Below are 26,492 nucleotides of genomic sequence, written 5' to 3'. Positions count from 1 at the left end.
TGATTTAAATTTGATGTAGTGAAAAGCAGATCAAGAATACATTTATACATCATTGGCAGCATTTTCATACAATGCATATGATTTCATAGACCATGTATTTAAGAAGCTGCTTAACCACATACTGATTTTTTTCCCCTCAAAATTCTAGATCAAATGTTTGCATATAAGGGACATAGCTATCATGTTAGTAATATCCAAAAATATGAACCCTGACCACCCCCCCCAAAAAAAAAATTACCCAGTAATTCTGTAGAAGGTACTGTATGAACAAATGTTTAATCATATATAAATAGAATGTAAATGTATCACTGAGCAATGTTTTCTAGTGTATCAAACAAATTTTGTTTCATCATACATTTCACTGTGATGTTCCTATGGTGTGCATAACAGGGAATATGGTTATGGAAAGGAAGATAAACCTGGATGTTACTGTAGCTCTACAAATCAATAGTTTATTCTTTTAAAAACGAGCTCTGACAAAGTCTCCAATCTGGCTCACGAGGCACGTACACAGTATTAATGCAGAGAACTGACAGCACAGTATCTACACAAGGTACCTCGGCGTGAGCACATATATTTTTCCTTGCAGAGATATCCAGGTTTATGACAGTGATTTGTGTTTACATTTTATGGTGCCTCGTAATGATAAAATGTTATTTCCCAACATTAAAAGGATAAATCCGTAAATGCTTGTGCGTTTTTATTTCATTGTTGTATCACCTATTTGACAGCTATTTCTTCAAGAAGTCTGCTTTTAATGAAGGAAAAAGTGTTCAGTTTGGAGGAGGATCCATTTATGCAGATATTTAAATCAGCAGTTCGTGAGTTAAAATCAGTCTATAATTACACCATTAAGCTGGATAAATACAAAAAGTATATACATAAATGGTGATTTTGAAAATACTCCAGTGCAGCCAGATTTCTCTTAGATTCTTTTTACTATGTGGAAACAGCCTTAAAACAAAGGTAAGTGTCAGTTTATTAAGATGAGAGTTCAGAAATGCATGCAAACAAGTTAGAACGAAGCACACCCACTTGATTTGCTTATTAGAGTATCTGACAGCTTCCTTTTGCTTCCACAGGAGTCCATCAGATGCCTGTTAAAAAGTCTCACACAGAAGCAGACTGTTTTAACTGGCTGAATTAAAACACCTTCTGACACATCCACTGTACTGTACTTCTGTGTAGCTGTATTTCCTCATCATACCTCAATGGTGACTGTGTCCAGGTGGTATTTTGGCTCATTAGCTAGATTTACTTTTTCTGTCCGCGTGTGCCATACAAGAACCTATAAAATAACATGTGTTAGTACAGGCATCTACAGAGATGATCCGAAAGCTCTTCAGTGAGTGTGAAAATCAGTACCTTTGTGCAGTTGTTTGCTTTTGGCTCCAGTTCCTCCACTGTCGTTATCTGTTTCAGGAAATCAGATTCTTGCATTCCCGGTTGAGAACCGCGCCGCTTGAATACGGCTTTTGGATGCGACAGAATCACTTGAAGACTCACAGCAAATCCTTGGAGGGGAAAAAAGGTAAGAAAAACCTTTAGGCTTTGCATTTTTGTCCTTTTTCAACATGACTAAATTTGATTATATATATAGATAGTATTTGGTAGGTTTTGTACATTCTACATTGTTCTGTTTTGCCTTGAAGGTGCAATCAGATTTTTTTAATTGCACCATATTTTCAACATGTTTAATCAATGTCCTGTCATGTGGAGAATATATGCTTTTTTGCTTGAAAAGTCAGGTATTGCTAAGATCTTGGGCTGTCCTTCCTCTCTATTTCTGAATAAGAAATAAACCTAAATTTTAAGTAAAATAAAATGTATGAAATTTATACTGTACTAACCCTCCTGCATTTGAAGGTAAGAGTTGGAAAAAGCAGTTAAAATGTTACTTATAACAACTCTAGCCTTTAGGGAATTTTAGTCTTTAGAGAGTTCTAATATTATCACTGATGAAAGACAAATCGTATTAATCTTGTGCCTTGCACACTGTATAGTTACTGTAGACTTGTGAATCATTTTCATCAGTGGTGGTCTGGAAGACAATCTGCAACTGATACGTGTACTGCACAGCACGACTGGAAGGACTTCATCAGCACACATGCCTTTCTGCCATGCATTCCACTAGTAACATACATTAGGGCCCTTTGGGGGGACATTACAAATTGGGAAATGACTAGTTTGAGCAAACTTGCCCCCTCTGAGGCAGCGCCCGTCAATCTCCGGTTTGCCATTATTTATAGAACTCTCCAGTTTTCATTCAGCAGTGCTCAGTCACGTGTACGCTTCTTCAAGTATGACTCAAAACTTGACTGACACACTTGTAAAGAAAAAATATATTTGGAACTAACTGCTTATGTCTAATTGTCAAGCCTACCAACGAAATCCTTTTTGAGTCAGTTCAGTGTGGTTCCAGCTGTCTCTTTATGACAAAAGTTGTAACAATTTTGACATCTGTTCTGGAAAACGGCGAGAACATTCAATTTGAAAGCCAGTATTAAAATTTTCTCAATTTAAACATGAGCATAACTTTCTGTAATGGAATATAAATTTGCCCACTTTTTTACTAGAATTATCTTGTTACTGTATTTTCCGTGGCTTTTATGGGAACCTTTTAAAGATGAAAATATAAGGGAGTACTTACTACATCACATGTAAAGAAGGCATAGGGAAACCACTTTAATCATGTGCTTGCTTGTAGCAAAGCACAGGAAGACACCAGAAAATGGGGTTTTTTATATTTTTTAAAGATCTGGAGACGGCAGATGAAGACTAGCAGAAGGTTGGATGTAAACTGAGGTCCCAGTTCACTGATGGACACAGTTGCAAAAAACATGTTTAACCTTAGGAAGGATATAACCTATAAGATAAAGAAGAGCAGGTATCTAGATGGAAAGGGCTTGTCCACAGCTCATAGAGTCCTCTGGTGAACAAAAGACTTGCAGAAGGTACAAGGCTTGGCTGCAGCCTGTCCTTGCCTCCTGTGGTTAAGCTGTGCAGACTGCCCCACCTGCCAGCAGCGGTGCTGGGATCCAGCTGTTCCCTGCTGCAGCTGCTGGGTTGAGGTAAGTGGTGCCAGGCAGAAGAACAGCACTTTGGACTTCGCTTCCCAGGTAAGCGTTTCTCCTCAGCAGGCTGCAGGCCTTTTTTGCCTCCTACAATGGGTAGCCTGGCTCTGAGGGAGCACAGGGTGCACTCTGTCTCAGCGCTCTTTGTAGCCAAGCGTAATTGCTTGTGAAGAACCAAGATTGAGAGTTCAAACTCCCTCAGCAAGAGACAGGTGCAGTGCAAAGCCAGCTGTCTACACCTTGAGAGATGACTATGTAGGCTTGTTACTCATGAACAAATTGGCCTGGTTTAGTATTTTTTGTTAGGGTTTGGGTTTAGTTTTTTCCCTCAATTAGAACAAGTTATAAATTCTGCAACTGGGCTTTAGTGTTGTTGGTATTTTGGGCACAAAAATCCTAATGCTTGCTTTGGAAGGGAAGGCATTGTTGGAGCCCAGATCAGTTGTGTGAGCTGCTGTTTCTTTTTTAAAATACCTAAATTTTAAGATTTAAGCTGGTCATCTGTCCTGATTTAAGCTGAGCCAGGGACATCATCCAATAAGAAGAAAATTAAGTAAGCACCAAAATTAATGTAGATTCCTAGTTTTTAGAGTGGCGAAGGAATTCCAGTCTAAGCAAAAGAAACACACAGATTTTCTGCTGCTTATCTTTGCTGTCTCAGCATGGCTCCCTCGCCCCTATAGCCCATACTTATTCATATGTTAATTTCTCCTACACTCAATACTTGCAAAGCTTGTGCCTCTGTTGAGAAAACTGGATTCCATTCCAAGGGTGGATTTCTGCCATGTAGAGATCTTCAGCTGCGCCATTCTCCCTGCACGTAACATGTGCCCTTGCTGCAATGCTATTGTAAACCACCATTTTAGGGTGCTATCAAAAGTCCCTCATGTTTTCAGGCATCAAATAGAATTATTAAACCAAGTGTTGCATGTGGCAAGGACATGGACTACTGTGCACTGGCTGGACTGTGGCCTGAGGTTTGGTTCCTTGATCAGTGGTCATGCAGTCTTTGTTTCTTAAAAGAATCCAATAAAGCAGCAACTTGGAGAGAGAAAATAACTCAAGGAAACTCACTGTCTCTCGTTCTTCAGCTCTGCTTTATCACTGCTTTAATTTCACATGTATGATGTTTTTATTAATGTTGACAGACTTCAGATGGACTTGAGGAAAAACCGTTTTCCAGCAACAAATTTCAGTTGACTTTTTATCAAAGACAGATAATTTTAGCATCAAAAAAAGAGGAGACGGCTCAGGTTTTGACAGTCTGGCGCTAATTTCTCTCAGTAGATAATGATCCTGTGGTAACAGATGAAAAGACACTTATTTTGAATTCTATCCCCAAACGGCTTAATCTGGGATTACTGTCTCCAGTGTAGCATAACTGAGCAGTGCTACACACATAAAATTCTTTCACTTGATCGTTATCCCGAACAAGGTCATATTTGGCTTAAGTTTAAACAAAATGCCACAGGAAAATTTCATAGCTGTAGTGTGAGGAAGTGTTTTAGGGTTTTTGTGGTTTATGTGAGGCTGTGAATTAAATCTAATTGGCTGATGAGCCACCTAGATAAGAATTAATTTGTTGGAGGACAAGATACCTGGGAGACAGGGCAAAGGTTACATCTGTGCTTCTTTCTGCAGAAGCTGTTTCTGTTAATTCACACCTTGACTTGTGTTAGATCAATGGCTTCTGTTAAAAGGCAGAACCATTTTTCTTTATCCGGTTAAACTGAGCTGGTTTTTAAAGATTTTGTTGCTGTGATTAATGTCTTTGCTTCCCGAATGCTCTAGATAGGATAGTAGCTGAAGGCAAGCTAGGAACAGAGAGTGTTTATCATTTCCAGAGAGTATAAATGCTAATGCTTAGTGCTGATGCTGAAATGGATATACTGATTTCCACACAGTTCAAAGTACTACCCTTGGTGTACTGAACATGCCATGGTTTGGGGTCTGCTTCTTTCAAATTGCCTGCTCCCTGTGACATACTTTTTGGGTTGCAATAAGGCAAAGAGGCTCAACCAAAGCGAAAACGTTTGCTGACATTCACAAGGAAGAGGCTCTGGATTTTAAACTCAGCATTTAAAACAGCTGTTACCCTTTGATGGAGGGATGGTTGGGAGGAAGTTTTGAGTGTGCTGTCTCTCATAGTCACTCAAATTGGTTGGTTGTACTTGTGACCTCCAGCAGTGGCTCTTCTAGATTCAGACAAAATATGCCATGTTTTACAGTGTCATTAGTAGACCAAGCTTTTTTTCTCAGGGAACTGTAAGAAAGATGATGTGCTAAAGATCTTGTAAATATAGAAAAATCCCCAGAAAAAGGCTTAGACCCTAGCACAGGAACTTAAGGCACAGGGGATGGGCTCTGGACCACAAGTCCAAAATCTGCTCAGCCAGTAATTCACAGGCATGGGTTAATCTCTACGACTGAAGTAGCTCCTGAATGCTAATGCAAAGCATGCATCTGTTTTCCTTGAACCTTCTTGGCATTAGGAGAATCACGATCTAACTTCTCATGGGTGGCCAAAAACTCCGGCACTGGGAACAGTAAATCACTAACAGCATCATTTAATATGGAAGATTTAAAATCAGGTCCATAATAAACCACAGCCTACCTCAGAATCAATGTTACCATTTGCTTCCAACACTCAAGTCTCTCTCATTTTTCTTCCCCGAAGGTAAGGAAGTCTGTGTGAAACTTCAGAACCCACCTACAGTTAAAACTCAGGAAGAGCTTACATAAAAAAAACACCTGAGCTAATTCATCTGGTGTGTTGGCTGCCAGACAAGAAGCTACATGGGAAACAACTACTCTGCTTTCAGAATGCAGTTCAGCACTGGAGAACAGCAGTGTCAACCGGTGTTTACTAAACTGATCTAGTGTGATTACCGTGTGAGAGTATTTCAAATAATCATCTAGGGAAGTTGGCCAGCTAGGCTCTTTGAGCTGGTCCCAGTGAAATCAGGAGGACTTGGCTCCACTTGCAGTAGAGCTGAATTTGGCTCTCTGTTTTGAAGTCTAGAATAAGTTTTATGTGCTTAAAAGCAAGGATGCACTTCCTCTGAACAGCCGCAAGTTAAATCAGTACTTCCAAACCTTCTAAGCAGTTGTTCTTTTCACACCCACCCCAACGATTAAATCCCTGTAAAAATCACTGTGAAAAGATAGTTCTGTAAACCAAAGGCAGCCTCCTTACCAGTGCCTTGGGCATCAGAACATTCATGATAAACAGCTGTAGGCAGCTCAGCAGTTTCATAAATGCACCTATTTTGTTTTTTCATGGTAATACTTTCAAAACTGATCCTTAATCTTCCTTATGCGCAGCGTATGGCATAACCTAAGTTGCTTGTCTATTTGGTGCTAATAGATGAAGAAATGATTTACCACAGCACAGACTCATGTTTGTTAGCAAGTCCTTCAAGTCTCCAGGAGTATGTTGGGGATTCAGGCAGGGAGGAGCAAGGATGGAAACCAAGTGTGAACACACATCCTGTACACTGCACCTGTTCCGACACCGATGCAGCTCTGGATTTACAGGTTCTGTTTGTCTTCTGCCATGTTCTGGGGGGGAATGAAGGTGTGAACTTACTTAACACAGTTTTTTGCCAGCTTACACAGCATCCCCTGCTCTTCTTGCTGAAATTGAAAACATCATTTCATTCCTTCAGTTATTTTTCTGAAGACTAATAAAGATTCACTCACAAAGCAGTAATTCCTTGTTTATGGGTCTGCAACACTTTCCGGTACTCTTGAGGCTGTATCCTTGTCTCTATAACCCTCCTTTCTGTGACTTGGGTAAAAGTATTAGCAGGCAATGCTCTGACAGACTTGCATTTCCCTCACGCCAGTGTTTCAGCCAGCAACTGCACACTGTAAACAACAGCTTAAGAACTTCCCATGTGTGTCTCCATGTCTGGGTTAGAGTCCCTTGGCCAATGTTGTGTAATGGGTTTTTGCCTGCTGTTAATGAATTATGAAGCAGGCTATCATCTTTATAATGCCCATAAGTAACCACTTCTACAGCATAGTATCAATATGTACATAAATCCACAGGCAGAGACTGTTCAAATACACAGCAGCAGTCCTCAAAATGCTGCACAGGTTTGGGGACTGACATACCTACTCCCCTGAGGAATGCCTCTGAACACTCAAATACTTATTTTCATGCCAGGTGATACTATTAACTTGAAACGTTTCTACAGTGCAGGAAAAATCCCCTGTAGATGTTTCTGTCTTTGAAGTGTTAACAGCTATTAGTTCTCATTTACTCTTTTTAACCAGTTGTACTGTAAATACTGTATGTATTTTTCATCAAACATTTCAATCCATATAAAAATATTCTGTTGAAATGAGAAAGCAGTGTCCTTCTCCCTCTCCCAAAACATAACAGGATCAGAAAAAAGAAAATAGCTATTTCTGCCCCATTCTTGCCCTTGGATTCCTACCTTTTCTCCATTCCCTCTCCATCCTGAATGCAGAAGATACTTAAGTGCAAATACTGTATCATTTGCTGGGAAACCAGCTGCTGCTACATCAGGAATTGGACTTCTGCACAGTTGTGATACATGCGGCAGATGTGAATATATGCAAAAGATTGTCTAAGCATGAACAGCAAGACAGCTATGTGGTACACTAACTTCACAACAGAAGATTGATTAGATCCATTTTGAAGCTTTTCCACCTTCATCTACTAGACTGTAGCTGTAATGATGTTTTTCCCCTAAGCCCAGTGTTTCAGACTCTATCTACAGTTATCACTGTCATTCCAAAATAACCGATAAAGCAAGTAATTTCATGATAAAGTAGCGTTTTACAACATCAGGTCCAAGAAGGGCCTGCATTCATACTGTCTGGTGTTGATTGATGACACAATGAAAGGGCAGGAGCTCCTTGCACAAATTAATTGGATTAATTAATTTACAATTAACTTAAGACAAAAAATGTAGACAGCATAAAAGCCAAGTTGCTGCATAAAATTAAAAACAAGTGAAAGTTCAGATATTACCAAACAGCAACTTAATTAGATGAGGTGTGCAAGCTGAGACTTCCAGGATCTGTAGTGCTGAAGGGCTACATACAACAACTACACTTCAGAAGTCTTAAAAGCTGCTTACACTGAGTAATCAAATGTAAGAGAAACATGAATGTTTCTCTTATGTTTATTACATACAATACATTGTATCATGAGACTTGACACATAGAATGGTTTGGGTTGGAAGGATCCTTAAAGACCATCCGGTTCCAACCCCCCTGCCATGGACACCTTCCACTAGACCAAGTTGCTCCAAGCCCCGTCCAACCTGGCCTTGAACACTGCCAGGGATGGGGCAGCCACAGCTTCTCTGGGCAACCTGTGCCAGTGTCTCACCATCCTCACAGGGAAGAACTTCCTAATGTCTAACCTAAATCTCCCCTCTTTCAGTTTAAAGCCATTCCCCCTTGTCCTATCACTACATGCCCTTGTCAGAAGTCCTCCTCCAGATTTCCTGTAGGCCCCCTTTAGGTGCTGGAAGACTCACCTGCCATGTCAATAGCAAAGGGCCTGTCAGCTCTCCAGCCCGTGTACCAGCCGACCACTTTGCCGTTCTCCACAACCGGGCGCTCGTACCTTCGTCCTCCTACCAGTCCCACGGGCCACACTGATACTTTGCGGGTCGTCCGCATCTGCAAGAGGCAGGTACAGAGTCACTGCGGTCACTCTTTCCTAGCAGGCCTTTTCTGTCAGTGTGGGTGGAAAGCCTATACATTAATCATCAAAACTAGGTATTTAAAAGCAAATCTAGCTTACAGATTTCAGCCCAGGAGAGTAAGTACTTGAAAGCAGCATGTGCCCACTCATTTTCTCTGATATCTCTAGCTCTCTAGCCCACAGGCACCTGAATTCTACTGAAATTACCCTATTCTTATTATTTTTACACCAACAATTTTAAATGCCATGAAAAAACCCCAGTATTTTTTTCTTGTTTGTTTGGATTTTCAAAGGTGTAGTACATCTTTTTTATCTGCAAGACTACAGCATTCTGGCAGTAGGCATATTTCTATAGATTGTTGAGGTGCTGTACAAGCCTATCCAGACAGAATGGTAATAATGATTAACAAATACACACTTCATTAAGACAAATACAATTAGTTTGAGACTGGTAATAAAAAAACACCGAGTACGGGAAACAGCATCACACACAGCTCTTCCCCAGCCTGCAACGTACCAGATTTGTACAACAGATGCTGCTCAGATCTCTTAAAGGCACACAAAAGAAGATGTGGTTTGGGCTAAGTCTTTTTAACTTCTGCATTTTCTCTTGAAAAGCTCTGCTATGTTTCCAAGCAGGACAGCAAGCCGGCCAGGCAGGATGCTTCTGCTTGTTTGCCATCAGTAATGGGAACTATTCCCAGTGGTATAAATGTCATTAAATGCAATTCTGGAAACATGATCCTTATCTAACCTAGAGGAATCTATAGCTACTAAAAAATTACTCCAGCAAAAAGCATGCATGACCAGGAGCCAGTGAATTCACTTCACTGGTTAGTAGACCATTTTCATCAGTAAACAGGAGGTAACATGACAGCACCCCTGACATGCTGCTCCCCATGGGAAAAATCACTGACAGTCTGGCGTGGGAACCTGAGAAAAGAAGTGCATGGACACAGCAAATCACACAATTTACCCACAGTGATTCAAAAGCCACTGCTTTAACTACTGTGCTTAATTGTGATCCTATTTAAGCAAGGATTAATCTATTTCGCTGTAACTTGTGCTGAGTTTGATCAATTTTTGAAACAGTCTTCTGTCTTCTGTTGCAGTTGAGGCCTATTCCTTCCAGAAAGGTTTTGCCTTTCCAAGCACTCCTCTTAGCAAAACACAGTTTTACTTATTTGTAACTGCAGTCCCCTATTCCTAGATGCTCAAGTAAAAGACAACCTTGGCTAACTATTAAACACTTTTGCCAAGGTGAAAGATTTATCATGCATATCATCTAGACTCCCAGGAAATTCACCAGAAATAAACAAAGACACCACATCACTCTGGTTCACATTTCTAAGCTAGAAACATCAGCAGATTCCAGGGAGAACTTCTGCATAGAGGAGGTATAAAATAAGTATGTAAAAATCCACAAGTACGTATGTACACACAGAAGAGAGACATGTGCCTCCTCTCCCTCCAGTTCCTTGTGTATATGAGAGAACAGCAGAATTTTCTCACTTCCACCCTAATAACTGTTGCAGCAAGTGAGACCATCTCACCCCGCAGCCCCAGTCCGTACTGCACAAGAACAGGGTATGTGTACTATTCGCAATACAGGGATTTCTCGTGATAAGGATTCTATCCAAACCACTATTTAATTGCCAGTGAGAGACTGTCATGAATCTCCCTACAGGTTATTGTTAAACATGTTTGTCTGCAGCTGATCTCACTGCTTAAGATTATTTTTCCGATCTCTCCCATTTAGGAAATGCAGAGTTAGCAATTAACGATTTGGATATGGAAATCAGTCGAATCTTCTCATGAAGATCTGTTAGCTCTGGTTTTGATGGTACATCCATTTCACAAGTTTTTCTAACAGTGTATTTATATTAACATCCCAACACATCAGACATGGACACAGAGTATCATCATCCTGTTGGACTTGTCTACACAGGCAAGTTTCCAACAGGTTTCCAAGGGCACAATCAAGCCACAATACACCCAACCGTGCTACACCAGTACTAACCACAGGATGAACACAGATGCCCACTAACCTTTTTGTGTTGCCGTTAACCCCTCCACAGGGTGTGGATACCTGAATAAGTCACTAGTGTACTGGTTTACAGCATTTAGCTATCCTGTGCCAACTACCTGCACCCATGGTAAACATAAAATGCTGCAGGACAAGGGCAGGCACGGCTCTGACTAAAGGAAAGCAGCTGATGCACGGTAAGCTCATGCACTGCCTTTTCTCACAGTAAGCGCTTGGGCAGCTGCACTGCAGAATGAGCCAGATCACACGAGACTCCTGAATTGGGTCAACTGCAGCCACAGCATTTATGCTAGCAGAACCAGGCTGATTTACATTAATACTTTACCGCACACAAAGCGTAGTAAAATCTCATCAGCGAAAAGTGTCTCACTGACCTCATGAAACCGGCATGAAATGACCCAAGAAGTTTTAATTACTACAGCCCTGTGTCCATCTCAGTGCCTATGAGTTAAGTCAGTAAAGCCACTACACACCAGAAGGAAGTAACCAACCCCTTACAGAGCTCTTTATTTTGTCCTCGGGTTGCTTTCTTTATTCTCACAGGTGACATTTTTAGAGAATGAAATAAGCAGGTGTCAAGAACACAGCAATTCCTTACAGTAAAAACGGAGAGAGCATAGCTAGACCCACATTTATGCTAACTCTGAAATACCTTACAGCCTCACGATATGCCAGGCAGATGACAGTAGGAACATTTCTTTTAATCTTCTGAAAACAGCATTACTGCAGTTAACGTACTGATGTGTTAACACTGTATTTATGTATGATGGGGAGAAAGCTATTATTTGGATTAAAAGGCCAGCTTGTGTCTGAAATTTGATGCTGCTAATCACTGGGACACAAAAAGGGGATTCAAAACCATGTTAATTCTAAATAGCTTTATTGCTGTGGGTTAAACAACTGCCAAAATCCTATACTTACAAACAGCTTCCTGAACTACTCTTCTATCTGTCATTTCAATGCATGGTAGCACATGCTGTTTTAATACTCAGCTTTTGAAGTCCTGGTAGCTTACATGAATGGTATTCCTCTTATGTACACTTAACTCCCTAAGTCACCCATCTGGTCTATCCTAGCTGGACTTCTACAGTTAAGAGTGGGTGACAGGAACCTACTGACATGACACATCCTGCCTGGCCTAGACAGCTATCTTAAGGTAGAATGAATCTCCCTCTGGAAATGTTTTTGTTCTCTATTTATTTTTTGGTTATTTGAAAGGAGTCTTAGGCAAAGGAGGAGAGTGACACAGGAGGAAGATGAGAAAAGGACTCTAAAAAACCGTAGAACAAACCTGAATAAAGGGGGGAAGAGGGCAAACATCACACACCCACGTATGTGAAGGAGTGAGCTAAGAAATGACAGGAGAAAGCAGTAACAACTGACGAAAGAAATCCAAGTGAGGTGATGCCCATGTAACAGCAAATACAGTAGCAATAGAGGAACCACTAAAGAATAACAAATAAAAATGCAGAAAATGTAGCTGAGCAATAAAAGGCAGTGATAAAAACATTGCCAAAAATAGCATCTCATTAGTCAATCAAGAAAAGTTGCTTAATGAGATGCACCAGACTGATGGATAGGGAAGATACTAAGCTAGTAACAAAATATAAAAGCCCAAGAGGAATGAAAGCAAATAACAGAGGGAAACACGGCCATACTCCTACACTGAAACAGCTTCCAGACTGGAATAACCATCCTAGTGTTTCTGCAGCATGATGTCAGTGCCCTTTTATTTGGGATTCAAAGCTCTCAGCAAACAAAAACTTGGCTGCCACACACAGTAAGTTTTTTTCCTCCCCCTCTATCATTTCAACCCATGTAATCTGTGATGTATACTGGTCAGGCCACAGCTTACCATTGAGGCTTGCTCCAGAGAGACTCAAGCAGATTTCTGTATGAAATTCTGATTTATTATTGCCAAAGACAGGATCTCAAGCTCCTTCACTACAACTCTTTTGCAGGGGAAGATGATACTGGTTAAAGCAGAAGCACAGCCAGGTTCCCTATCAGTTCTCACACAGGCATCCTGCACCACTCACAGGTCATTTAGAGCCAAATTCTTCTTCAACAAAACTCATGCACTTGCACAAGTCAGAGCAGCTCAGCTGCAGCGATGCTACTCAGGCATTAAATGGAGCTTCTGCTCCTACTTACCACCTCTTCAAAGGAAGCACCGAGTCATAGAAAATCTGCATCAGTGGTTTTTGTGGTTCAGGGACTGTGATGCTTAGGGGATAGTAACTTGAAAAAGCAAGTTTGTTGTTGGTCTACCTGACTGTAAAGGGCATGTCCCCATGGAAAAACTCATAGAAAGGGTCTACAACTCAAAAATATAGAAGTCAATCATTGATGCAGGCTGCTCCACAACCGTCACGGGTCACCGCGTTTAGTGCTTCACCATGAGCTATTAGACAGCTTTTTTCCAAACATCTGCCTTAAACCTCATCTGCTGATTTGAACCCAATCCACACTGCAGAGGGAGGATAGATTAATTTCCCTGTCTCTCATGCAACATTTTACATATCGAATACAATGATTAATGCTTCTAAATTACACCAGCACCATGTTTCTAAATTGTACCAGCATCTGTGGGCACAAGTGTCAACATTGTTTCCCTACAGGAGAAAACTATACTAAATGTAGCTAAAGCAGTTTGGAGCAAATTTCCCTGGGATGGCAGGACTTCCCAAAACATTTGCTATTCATGCTTTCTTTGACCCTTCTACTTCTTCATTCTTTTTTGCATCCCCCTTTCTGTTCCTCTGCTAGGTTGTGTTCACTGTACCTGTGAAGAGCGGCTGACCATTCACAATTAATTTCATAGTATCAGTTTCACAGGTTAGAAAAAGACTGCTGCCAAAGTGCAAAACCTGACAGTGCTTGGTACTCTATCACCCAGAGTACCTCACTTGGGTAAATCCGTTTCAAATAGCTTATTCTGTCACTGTTTCCTCTCATTTTTAAGCTATTTCATTTTTTACCAGTCTTTTCTAATCCAAACTCTTCTGCATAGGTATTACATGTCTACGTGCAAGGAGAATGTCAGTGCACATTTAAAATCTGTCATGTCTCCTTAAATCATTTATACACTAGAAAGGTATTTAAGGCACTGCTAACTCATATTTAGAGCCTTTATTATGAAGAAAATAACTAATGACTGCCAGCTAATATTGAATTCTGTCTAGACTACTGAATGCTATTCTAAGACTACAGCAAAAATCTTACTTTTCCAACCAGCTCCAAGAGATACAAAAGATCTCCAGGTTTTCAAAAAGAAGCAGATTCACTTACACTACTTTTAAATCCTTTGCATAAATATACCCATTAAAAATACACAGAATTTAGCTTAATGCAGTGTATAAAGATTAGGACAGTTACGTAAAAGTTAGTGAAGGAGCGCTAATCCTTCCCCAGTCAAAGCTGGAATAAATAGTGAATATTCACCTCTTCTGTAGTGTCTTTTGTGAGTTGGTCTCAAAATTTTTTATGAAGATGATCACGGGAGAACCAAAGCCTGCGAGACACGCAATGCCTGCAAGCATTTCTGTTCTATTTTTGTTTATGAGGATTTATGTTTTCAGGCTACAAACTGTTAAGAGCCTTTAGAATACCTGCTACCTCCATACACACCTTTTGGGAGAGTAAAGGGCAGGGGCATAAGAAAATGTTTTCAGTCTGAATCACTCACACAAATTGCTGTCGGCTCTATGGGGGCCACCATGAAAATTACCAGAGTCAGACAGCCCTAGCCTTCAGTGAGAAGGTCACATCCATTAGTTGAGACGAATTGTTTCCTATTTTCCCTCTGTTCTTCATGAATCTTTGTTCCCATCTGGCTGATTTGAAGTTGATCCTACCTGGGCAATTCAGGCTGCTACATAAGCAAGAGCATACATTCAAAATACTAGGGAATTTTGTTTAATTTGATGTTTAACTTACTCCTGCAAAAAGCAATCCAGCTGACTATCCTCTTCCCTGATCATATTCTCACCTTCTCCGTGGCTCCGTGAATCCTGAGTTACCTGCAAAGACCACCTCAACTTCAGGAGAAGGGGTTGAGCTCTCTCCTCCTATCTCCTTTCCAGCTTCAACTCTGCAGTCACAGTCAGGCCATTCTAGTGCAGGCAACAGCTACAGCAGATTTGAATTCTGGTCCCCAATTCAGAGGGCAGCAAGGCTAACTGCTAAGCTACTAAATAAAAGTTTGTTGGGTTTTGATTTGGGTGTTTTTTGGCTTTTTTTCCCCATCTTAGAAATGACAGTTAATGCCGTGATTTACTTTGAACTCCATGCTGCAAGGCTTTATTCAGATCATACTTTATAGTTCAGGTTTCTCTAAGGAGACCCAGGCTGCAAATCCTCAGGTCACACACAGACAAGACAGTGGTATGCGCCATACTTGCCTGTTCCAGGCACCTACCAGATCTGGCTATGAAATTCTAGACACCAGTGACCAAAGGGGTGGGTAACAGTGAGGGAGATCATATTTTAGGTACGAGCATTTCCATTTCACATACATCTCAGTTCAGGTGTCTGAGCAAATTACAAGCAAACATTACAGATACAACCTAGGCAGGAATATCTAAACATCAGTGTGCATCTGAATGCAGCAAGCTCACTTTCTCACACATGTGGAAGACCTTTACTCCTGTTCTTTGTACTCCTTAAGCAGCTCATCCCTCACTGTCAAAGATTCCAGAGGAGTCTGCACAATCAACAGCCAAGTGGACCTCCACCACTAATTGCTCCATCTTGCATACAAATTCCATACACATAGACCAAGGAATTGGCAACCTTTGGACAACTGCCTGAAGTACAGAACATGGAAAGGGCAGAGAAAATGCCTGAGATGAAGAAGCACATGAATGATGTGAAAAGTTAAGGGAAGTGGAAATTAGCCAATTCTATCACTGGTTTCCAGTGCTTAAGCTAACCTTGTTTTTAAAACGTCTTTATGAAGGTGGAATACCAGCTTTATCTAAGGTTTTCTTTGTGGAAGTTTACAAACATTTAATTGGAGGCTGCTAGGCATTAGTCACAGTATTACGATAACTGGTATTCAGGAAAAAGATGAAGCACAAACGCAACAGAAACTATAACAGAGTCACTCCAAAAAGAACAGCCTATAGTAAAACAGAAAGGGAAGTGATGATGAAACATCTGTAAAGTATATCAAATACAGGAGTTTGGATTTCGGGGCTCTCAATGGCTTTGTTATGAACACAAACTGATGTTCAAATGATAAAAGATAATTTCAGAAAGCAGACTGTTGCTTTTGATGAAGAGATGCAGATGGGCATCTCCAGGTGAACAGGTCATACCTGAACAGGAAAAACTGGAATTATTCTGGAGGTCTGGATCTCAAAACAGTAAATGGCAAAACACAACACGACAGAACCACCAGCATTAAAGTAAAAGCAAGATTTTTTTCAGCTGTCCACCACTATACTCTCAAGCAGAAAGAGTTGGGAATAATTTAAAGGCCACATCTCCATTCCTGGAAATGCTGCTTCATCATTGCTGCAGCTCCACTTAGTACTCTAAAGAATTCCACAACACTAAATAAACTGGTCCTCTCCCTGAAGCCTTTTTCCAGCGAAGCTGAGGCTTTCCTAACAAAATGTTCAGCAGATCCAATGCTGAAAACAAAGACAAACCAGGCTCTCTATCCTGTTCTAGAAAGGACAATTAAACCTGCTCAGGCCCTGCCCATCTGACTTTGAGGATATAGTTTTGCCAGTCAAAAACTAAGCTATACACCCATATGCCACTGAACATCTTAGGAAAAAAGACAATTATAAACAGCACCAGAGGGTTCCAGATTTACTACAGATGGTGACATTTTCCAGCAAAACACTACTGTAAGCTGTTGGTTTGAGTTTTGTTTGTTTGGGTTGGGGTTTTTTTCTAATTTCTATTAAACACATTTTGCCCGGGTCTATTGGGCCCAGTTCACTCCATATCAAATATATGGTACCCACTACTATAAGTGCTGACAGAAGTACTTCAGACAGAGATTAGAATTCCCTCATCAAAAGCTCTCAAAGTATCTTATGGCATTTCATGTCAAAGCATGCTCCTTTTTGATCATGCCCTGATGGTTTATACACCTCAACTGTCAGTAAAGCCTTTGTTGATTTTGTCTTGTTTAAAAGGCTCCATCTTCTGTCATGGCACAAGGGAAACCCACAGCAAAGCAGCATGACCCTTCACTGAGTGCAGTTCTGAGCGAAGCACAACCATAACACCAGTGTTTCTCTCATTTGGTTCTACAGGCCTAACGAGCCTTGGTTCCCACCCCCCCAAGCTGACTGCTGTTACTGAAACCAGCTTTAACTCAGAAGAAAGCCATTATAAAGAAGACAGAACTACTGGAACTACTGTTTCGTAAGCCAGCAAATGTACATAACTGCTTGCAGGCAGATGCTAGCAGACATTGCTGTGGGCAGTTTGGGACCCACATGTCCCCCGAGCTACATCAGTGACATGCTGAAGGTCACCCAGCCAGCACAGGATGATGGTACTGCCAGAATTCAGAGTTCCTGTCTCATCCCTCCACATTTACACTACCCTCCCTAGTGAGCAGACTACAGTTTATCAGACCTCCTTTGAGATTACATGGCCACAGGTCTGGAAATTGTTGCTGGCAGGGTAGCACGCTGAATAAAACTCCCTCTCAGGTATCCCTACCATCACTTTCATGACAGGAATTACTACCAGATTTCATCTGCACACAATGCATTCAGAAGCTGTTCTCTTCATGCTTGGAGAAGACAAGCATAGTTTACCCTCATAAATCAATCAATTCCTGAAGGAGAGATTGGGATTTACTACAGAGCTGTCGAGCCAGAATCCATAAAGACAGAGGGTTTTTTTTTTTTTTTAACAAGAAAAACATAAACCCCCCCACCCTCAAGCAGTGACTCGACTAAAAACAAGAGTACTGGCTCTCTCCAGTCTCCCACTTGCCGTAAAGACACATTCCATTGGCAAAGCTGCCAAGGGACTTCCGTTCACTTTGCCAGGTCAGCACAGCATTCCCCGTGTTACTACCAGCGTGTCCCAGAGACCCTGCACACAGCTCGTTACTGACCCCAGAAAACGGTCATGGGAACTTGCAGTGGTCACTGAAGCAAAAACTCCTTTCCCACCCCTGTAACAGAGCTTTCCTACCACCGCACTTCACAGGGAAAACTCACTCGTGTTTGCCTGTGAATGCAGGGCTCAGAATAGCCTTCTCTTCCCCAGCAGCTGAACCCTGCCTGGTGAAAGAGAAGCCTTAGGACTGTGGAGCGGGAGGTCTCCATTCTTGTTAGCAAAAGGAAACAGAGACTGCCTGTTGTGCTTGCAATTTTCTAGGTTAACCCTTCAGGCAGATTTATCCCCTTGCTTTTCTGCATTGCCTATCTGATCAGAGAGGTGATTTATACCTTTTTGTTTCATCATCCACAGCAATCAGAAGAATAATATAAAAGAATAAGAGAATAAACCTGACTGGACGCCCTTTCAGTAGCTGTGGGTCCACTCAAGTGATACATCTGCCCAATACTGTTTATTTAGCCTGCCCCTAAGGTTGGTACAAAAAAAAAACCAAACAAAACAAAACAAAAAAAACCCCCAAAATAAAAAGTAGAGATTCATCTCTCTCATCCTATACTACTCATTATGGCAAAGTGTATTTTCGGTATCAATTTAAAGACTCCTTAAGACTGAACCAGGTTAGTGTTATATCCTCAACAGAGGTGGGCACTCCCATCACGAATTAGTCTGCATTATAATGCACTAAGCACAGCCACAAGGTTTTAAGAAAATCAATTACAACAAAGGTTTAGCCTCCAGGTCTGCAAATTAGCAGCTTCAATGCTGAATACCAAATGGGCAAAGTAGAGCATCCCTGCTGAAAGGGGACCTTGAGCCTGCCCCCACGCTGGAAATGGGGAGGGATGAATCACAGACCTAAGCGCAAATGAAATGTAAGCATCGCTACAACAACTTGCTCTCGTGAATTTCACGTGCTTCACTTTCCTGCTTATCGCGATCATTTTAACCTACTGACTGTGAAGCATGTGAGAAAGCGCAGTGCTTCCCAACTGCAGAAGATGGGTAACGCACTACCATCTGCCAGCGGAAGACGACCAGGACCACAGTTTATCCGAAGTCCTGTAAGTTCCCTATTTGCTGCCCATCTACGTTTCCGTTTCCCTTCCTCATCTTCCTGCCAAGTTTACTCTTCTAGCTGTCACAGAATAAGTACACGATCTTTCTTCTGCTGTTTTACGCCAATTTACTACACACCCCTCCTTCCTGCCAGGAGGAACCCAGAAAGAAAGCTGGATACCCTCTCCTCCGACACTTGCCAATCCCCACCGAAAAGGAAACAAAGCCCTTCACCAAGGAGCTGCAATAAAGATAGAAACAGGTCCCTTCACAAAAGAGGCTCCTGAAAGGGTGTTTGGCCACTACACAGACGATTTGCTGCTTTGAAAAGCGTCAGGTTTCAAAAAGGCAACCCCGTGTGAAGGAGCCGGCTCCGGATTGATTCATTCGCGCCAAGAGAAAGCTGCGAAGGATGGCGGGTGCTGGTTTGCCCTACAAGGAGAGGAACGCGGCCTGAAGACAATAAACATCAGAGAGCGCTTTTCATCCCAGCTTTAACAAAAACACAGGATTCCTTGTATAAACCCTAAACTTGCCTCGCTCTGCAGGAAAACGAGCAGGCGGCAATAAAAAGTTTTGAGGAGCGTGGAAGAGAGGGACAAGAAACTTAAAGTCACGGTGTGGAGGAGCGGTCACACACCGGCAGCGCTGCCGAGACCGGGAGCAAGCGGGCTCCGCTCTTCCGTGCCCGGGTTTCGGGCACCGGGCGGGGCGACGAGGGGTCAGGTAACGGCGGGTGCCCGAGGGGAGGCCGGCGCTGTACCGTCGCCCGCGCCCCCCTCCCGGCCCCGCACGCACCTCCTGGAACAGCTCCAGACTGTAGGTGTTGTCGTCGTCGGCGAAGAAGAGCACCCCGGGCTGGGGGGGCGGCAGGTGCTGGTGCCGCTGCCGCAGCCAGGCCAGGCCGGCGTTGCGCTGCTCGGTGGCGCGGGGCAGCCCCGGCCGCTTGTAGCGGCGCGGCGTGGGGACGTGCAGGTGCGTGCAGGGCAGCCCGGCGCCCGCCACGAACCGGGTCACCAGCTCGCTGCGCGCCGCCGCGTCCTCCACCAGGATCCAGTGCAGCCGCGCCACCTGCCGGAAGGTGTTGGCCAGGCGGGTGAGCTCGGCCTTCTGCACCGGGCGGCTGTAGGTGGGCGTGATGGCATAGATGGTGGGGAGCGCCGCCTCGGGGCGCCGCTGCGGCGGGGGCCGAGCCGCCGCCGAACGGGGCTCCCCGCTACCGGCCCCGCCGCCGCGGGGGGCTCGGGCGGGCAGCGGCGCCCGGCTGCTGTCGATGTCCAGCACGATGATGACGATGAGCACCCAGGGCAGCAGCAGGAGGAAGCGGCTGAAGAGCAGGGACTTCATCCTGCCCCCCCAAGCCGAGCCGAGCCGTCCCTCAGCGCCGCCCCATGGACGGGCGCCGCTGCGCTCAGCGCATGGCCGCGGCGGGGCTGCCCTCGGCCCGACCGCGCTCCTCCGCCGGTCGGGAAGCGCTTTCTCCTGCGGGTCGGGGCGCCTCCCGGTGCCCTGCGGCAGCCCGGCGGGGCAGGTGCCCGGCCCCGCTCCCGCTGCGCCTCTATTCCGTGAGCGGCCGCCCTTGCTCCACCGTCTCCTCCGCCCTCAGCATGGCAGGGCCGGGGGCGCCGCGCCGTCGCGGCCGGGACTCGATGGGGCTCTGGGGAGAGGCTGCTTCTCCACTGCTTCCCCGGGCGGCTCTGGTGGTGCGCGGAGGCGGGGAGGGGAAGGCGGGAGGGAGGGTTCCCGCGGGCGGGGGCCGGGGGGGCTCCAGCCCCGCCCCGCTCCGCTCCGGCTGCCGCCCCGGGAGCCGCCGGGCGGGGGAAGCGGCTGCTCGCGGGGCTCTGCAATAGGTGCCCTCGGGGGCGGTGGCGCGGGCTCCTTTCCCCCGCGGCGGGCGCCAACTTTGCCGGCGGCCAGGACACCTCCTGCGGGACAGCGTCGGCCGCCCGACAGGCAGGGCCGGGCTGGGGACGGAGGGGTACGAACACGAGTATTTACCCCCCGCAGCCGCTCGCTTCATGTTTGTGTCGGGTTTTTTAGCGGAGGAGCATTTTTGAGCTCCGCAGAAGTTTTACGTAAGCGGCCGCTTAGTGCGGTTCCCCTCGGTTTTCCCCTGCGTCCGTCAGTCGGGGCCGCCTGCCCGTCCGCTGCCCCCGACGGAGGCACCGGCGACCCTAGCCGGTGCCCTGCGAGCCCGCGGTCGCCTGAACCGCAACCCCCTTCTTTTCCTGTTGTGCTGCTTCCCTGTAAATCAGGTGGGCTTGCGAGCACCCTCTTAAAAATCATTGTAATATGAGAATTTTATAATAATCCACCAGTCTATTTTGAGACAAAGCCATTCATCAGGTGCGGCGACACACGTGAAACGCACCATCTACAACCTCTGACGAATCCTTCCCTAGCAGCGAAGTTTCTGATGCATTTTTCAACACTTCTGCTGTCATAACTAAACACATACTCACAGCTTAAATACGCTTTTAAAACTTCACATTGCATGAAACCACAGAGGCACAGGATCAATCTTCACACATTACCAAATTCTCCGTAATCCTCTAATTAAAACGTTTACCCTTAAATCAAATCATGGTCTCATGGACTTGTGGACTATTTGAGATAAGAAACAGTGATTCATGGCTGATGCATTGATTTATCGGTAGGAACAGCGTGGGGTAGAGAAATTGGTCACGTCTTCACGCCAGCCTTCTTGGCTTAAAACTACTGCTTTTGTTTCTGTTCATATTCATCCTTCACGTTTGCATGTGCATAACGAATGCAGATAGTGTGGACACCATGTATATTTATCATCTATATCTATCTGCAATCAATTTGTTGCTCAAAAGGACATATTAACCCAGAGGGCTCGCACACAGAGAGGACACTGAGGTGATGCAATGTAAGCTGAAATCCATGTCAAAGTGAGGGTGACACTGGACCAGGCACTCAACATCCAAATGAAGGAACATCTGTGTGGCAGAGAGCTAATTAGAGTTAGCATGTTTCTTGAAGGAGTGGAAGGGTTGTTACATGATTAATGAAATAATATGGAGGAATGCAGCAGGCATAAATAGTTCAATATATCCAAATCAGAAACATCTCACACATGAAATTACTGTTGCCTGGTTTATGCTGATGCAGTTTGTCTAGAGGACAATCATCTCACCACCGTCTTTCTCCAGTGGCTGAATTTACCACTGTTTTCTCATTTACAGTACAATCCTATTTACAGAGATAATTTGTTCAAATAATGTGAAAATATGTATTAAAGCAACATACCACAAAGCTGTTGCTCACTCTTGTTTGAAAGTCAGTAGTCATTTGGAAAGTCAATTCAAAGCTAGTCACTTCCAGATACTCTAGGATACCATGTCAGGACACTAAAAACCTCTTTGGGCAGAACCTAGAACTAAGGGTTACAAATGGATGTGTTTAATTGACATTCATTTATAGCCAGAAATACTATAATATTGAAAAATGCTTTTTTACATCTTTGATATTTTTAATCCAAAATCATTATCTCTAGTGGACTTGCGTATTATATTCAGAGCTTAGCCTGGGGAGAATACTTTATAGTTTATGACTAGAAGACCTTAATGAAGACAGCAAGAGGCACAGCTGACTGTCATTGCAGCAGTTTAGGAAGGAGCGTGAACACTAACTCAGTAGCAGGGAGGTGTCTCGATGCACTACTTGGTGTTCTTTCATCTCTTTAATTGTGTTCCTGAAAGCTGGTAGCTGTTTCTGCACACTTGCTAACATAGCAGTTACTGCTTCTAACTGCACACAAGACCTGTAATGTCTAACATAGGAGACACTCAACAGTTTGATCATAGAATCACAATGGTTTGGGTTGGAAGGGACATTAAAGATCATCCAGTTCCAACCTCCCTGCCATGGGCAGGGACACCTTTCACTAGACCAGGTTGCTCAAAGCCCTATCCAACCTGGTCTTGAACAACATCCAGGGATGTGGCATCTGTAGCTTCCCTTGACAGCCTGTGCCAGTGTCTCACCACCCTCACAATGAAGAATTTCTTCCTAACATCTAATATAAATCTCCCCTTTCAGTTTAGAGCCATTCCTGCTGGTCCTATCACTACATGCCCTTGTAGAAAGTCCCTCTCCATCATTCTTGTAGGCCCCCTTTAGGTACTGGAAGGCTGCTCTAAGGTCTCCCCACAGAACCTTCTCTTCTCCAGGCTGAACAATGACAACAAATTTGATGACAAATCACAATAACTATATTTTTACCCCAGAGACACTGTAACATGTTTTCACATGCCACAGAGCAGGCTCGGGGTTTGTACATCACGTGTGATACCAAATAATGCAGAGGCATTTTCTGTCAGCTTTAGGTACAGATGATCTCAGATGGAAAGGTGAAAGATAATGAAGGCACTTCATGCAAGCCAAATGCTATTTATTAAACTGTTGCTTCTTGATAAGCAAAGCTAAATGTTCTTTCTTTGGAAACTGGAGTAACCCAGTCAAATAACGACTCCATTTGTGGGGACAAACTGTCTACAGAGATAGCTTTTTCTGCCAAACACCTTAGCCATGGTTATTATAAAAATTGTCACATTTGATTTGAGGCCTCAGGTGCAACTCCGAAACAGAGGATGAATTTCTAACTTGTGATGGATGGTACCAATCATTGTGTGACTCAGGCTGTTCCTATGGTTTCACACGCAGTATGCAGTACAGTGTATATTCTGGGTTGTATCAGAGCATGTGGGCAGGCATTACTCTTCAGGATCTGGTCCAGAATTGTTTGTTTGCAGTAGTTTATGGCTTGGCTCATCCATTATGGTATTGCTGATTGCTGCCTCTGTTCTCCAAAGATTTTCGTTAGAGATGTGTGAGGACTTGGCACCCAATTTTTCATTTGCTTTACAAAAAACAAAACAAACTACCTCTGCTTCAGTTCCTTGTGCTTCTTACCAGCAGAGGATGCCTGGCTCTGGCAGCAGAATGCTTGACACAGCGTGTGTGTGCCAGTGTGCATGTACATACAAAAGAAATCTCATTCCTGGGAACATTCTCCACAGGCCCATGGAGGCTTTTTTCAAACTGGAGCGTACTGCAGACTCTTAAATCTTCTGGCTGGACAAAGTCAGAAGGGATTGTAATGCTAATCAGCAATTGTGTGCCTCAGTTTCTTTCTTCTTCATTGGTTTCAGACTTTCCAACATCTGTAGGAGGGGATAGGCATGGTGGGAGAGTTGCTGTAGCTGTGCCATAGATGTGCTGTTCCACTTCCCTGAAAACAACTCAGTTCTTTTTGCTGTTTCTCCCCTCACTGCTCAGGTCACCCACTCACCAGACAGCTCCATCCAGACCCTGCTAATGCCACCCAGCCTACCTACCGAGCCTCACCACTGGACATGACATGGGGGAGAGTGGGAGGCAAACTGGCCAAGCTTTTTGCTTGCTCCATTTGAATTTCCCTTCAGTTTCTGAACACCTGGATTTGCTCAAGCTAGGTGCAACATTACAGACTGTTCTTTCTCAGATATTGGGAAGACAGTCCAAGTTATAGACAGCATTTGAAATAAAGCTATGAAAATACATTGGTTTGGAGTTTCTGCAGCTGATAGAACTATAACAGTCCTGTGGGAAGCAGAAGCAAAACCAGTTGGATAAATGTATAAAAATGTGCAATTATTTTTAAGTAGTGGATAAAACACTGCAGAGAAATAGTTCCTATTTCATGTGGCTGTAACTGAATATATCAAACCCAGGGAAGGTTCCTTTCTTTAGGCTGTTTAGTGGTTTTCTTTCAACAGCAGAGGCTGGTGGTAACTGAAGGTGGGCAGCTCCGGCATGCAAAGGCACCTAATTCTGTGATGGGTAAGACCAGATAACAGGTGACACAAATCATGGCAGGCAAAACACTAGCCTGCATGTCTGAATTAAATATGTCCATGTAGTTTCTAGTGTTTGCTTTCACATCTTGGCATTGCTTAGTCAATCAATGTGATTAGCCCCCACAAAAAGAGCATTGGGACTGCACCTCAAAGGAGGGTCAAAGAGCATCCACTGTCTACTCTGCACTCAAGGGCACGAGCCTGATCTCCGAGGAGTCACTGTGTGTCTAGGGATTTGAACGAAAACAGGTTTATTATACGTTAGTGAAGGCCCAAATGACCAATGATTAAGCCAGGCGTCCTACAGAGAGAGTAATGTCCTGCCATCTGACAGGCACAGATTGCCACCCTCAGTGTCTGCATAGAGGTATGTTGTCATCAGCAAGGAGCAAAGAAAGGGAAAATAAAAGGAAGACCCAGCACAGGATGCAGCAAAAGCGTAATTTCTTCTGTCCTCTTCTGCTCCCTCAGACTTATTTCAGCCTCATTAGATCACCTAACACTTTTTCTAGGAGAACATGTTTTCCTACTCTGTCCAGCTGTGGAAACCCCCAAGAAATTTAATCATCCAACTCAGAAGTGAAGACCTTGCACTGCACACTCACAGACAGGACACTGTGTGTCAGAAAAGAGAGGCAGCGGAGATCAGGCTAGGCTTGCTAAAACAGTGCACACGGGCTCTATGCTGTTCCATCAACAAGCAACCAGCTGCCCGAGCTGACAAAGAAGAAGATTGCATGTTTATGTATGCACATAGGCCATTTTGAAGTAATTTTCCCTAGTGCTTTGTTCCTTTTCCTAATAAGCCAACTTGTTTATCACTATAGCAACCAGCGGCAGATTCCTGGAAAGAAGAGCTACAAATGCCCATTTGGACCTCTGTGGTCACAGGCAGTTGATAGGAACAAGGTGTCGTACCTGCCTCCTGTAGCTTGGAAATGCCATGCAGGGACATAGGCAGGCGTGATATGGTGTGACCCAGGGTGAGAGGACATGGGGGACATGCAGAGTGAACAGGGCTACACATAGCTTGGTGGAAATGATCACAGAAATAAACATTGGTTTAATTGAAACTTAACGCATTATATGTAAGGCAAAGAAAGTTTGAAATGCAGAGCTGAATCCTGAATGCCGAGAAGATTCAATTATCCCTCTGTGCCATGGGCTTTGGTGATGAAGGTGGGAAACCGATGTGCAAAGCACCTGTTCAGGGGATGGAAATCAACGCTTTCACCAAACATCTGCTGCCAGCAAACACCTCTGAAACCTGTGCCAGTGAGTATCCCACTGGTGCCAAGCCACACCCCGAGTGACGTTTCACAGCCACAGTGCTTGCTCGAGTGGCAAAGTTTGGTGGGGCAGAGTAAAAGACGCGATCTCCAGATATAATGTTCAGGGATAATATAGTCAAACAGAAGGGAAAGTGTTTATTTGCTTTTCAGCCTAGAAAACTACATGCATAAAGCTCCTGTGTTACAAGAATATCAGCAGAAATGCAGACTCAGGCAGGCAAGGATTGGTAGCACTGCCACCTTAAAGTGGTCTTTTTGAGCACTTGCCTTCTTTTAAATCTGTCTTTTCAGATAACATGAAGAGGATCATTCTTATACTGCTTGGCTACCCCTCCCCTGTATTTATATAACTTGTACTAGAAGACCCTG

General features: G+C 43.8%; 1 protein-coding gene across 1 annotated transcript; it reads right to left on the bottom strand.

The window, feature by feature from the left end:
- Positions 1 to 1,201: 1,201 nt before the first annotated feature.
- Positions 1,202 to 20,314, bottom strand: B3GAT2 (beta-1,3-glucuronyltransferase 2; the record flags this gene model as incomplete). Its single annotated transcript, XM_080614673.1, has 4 exons — positions 1,202 to 1,288; positions 1,366 to 1,514; positions 8,594 to 8,738; positions 19,766 to 20,314. The coding sequence occupies 4 exons, from the start codon at positions 20,312 to 20,314 to the stop codon at positions 1,202 to 1,204; spliced, it is 930 nt and encodes a 309-aa protein (XP_080470799.1).
- Positions 20,315 to 26,492: the final 6,178 nt, after the last annotated feature.

The sequence above is a fragment of the Psittacula echo genome, assembly GCF_963264785.1.
Source record: "Psittacula echo genome assembly, chromosome: 4".
In the NCBI taxonomy this organism is placed as follows: domain Eukaryota; kingdom Metazoa; phylum Chordata; class Aves; order Psittaciformes; family Psittacidae; genus Psittacula; species Psittacula echo.
The sequence above is the reverse complement of the archived record's forward strand: the minus strand, read 5'-3'. Positions and strand labels throughout refer to the sequence as shown.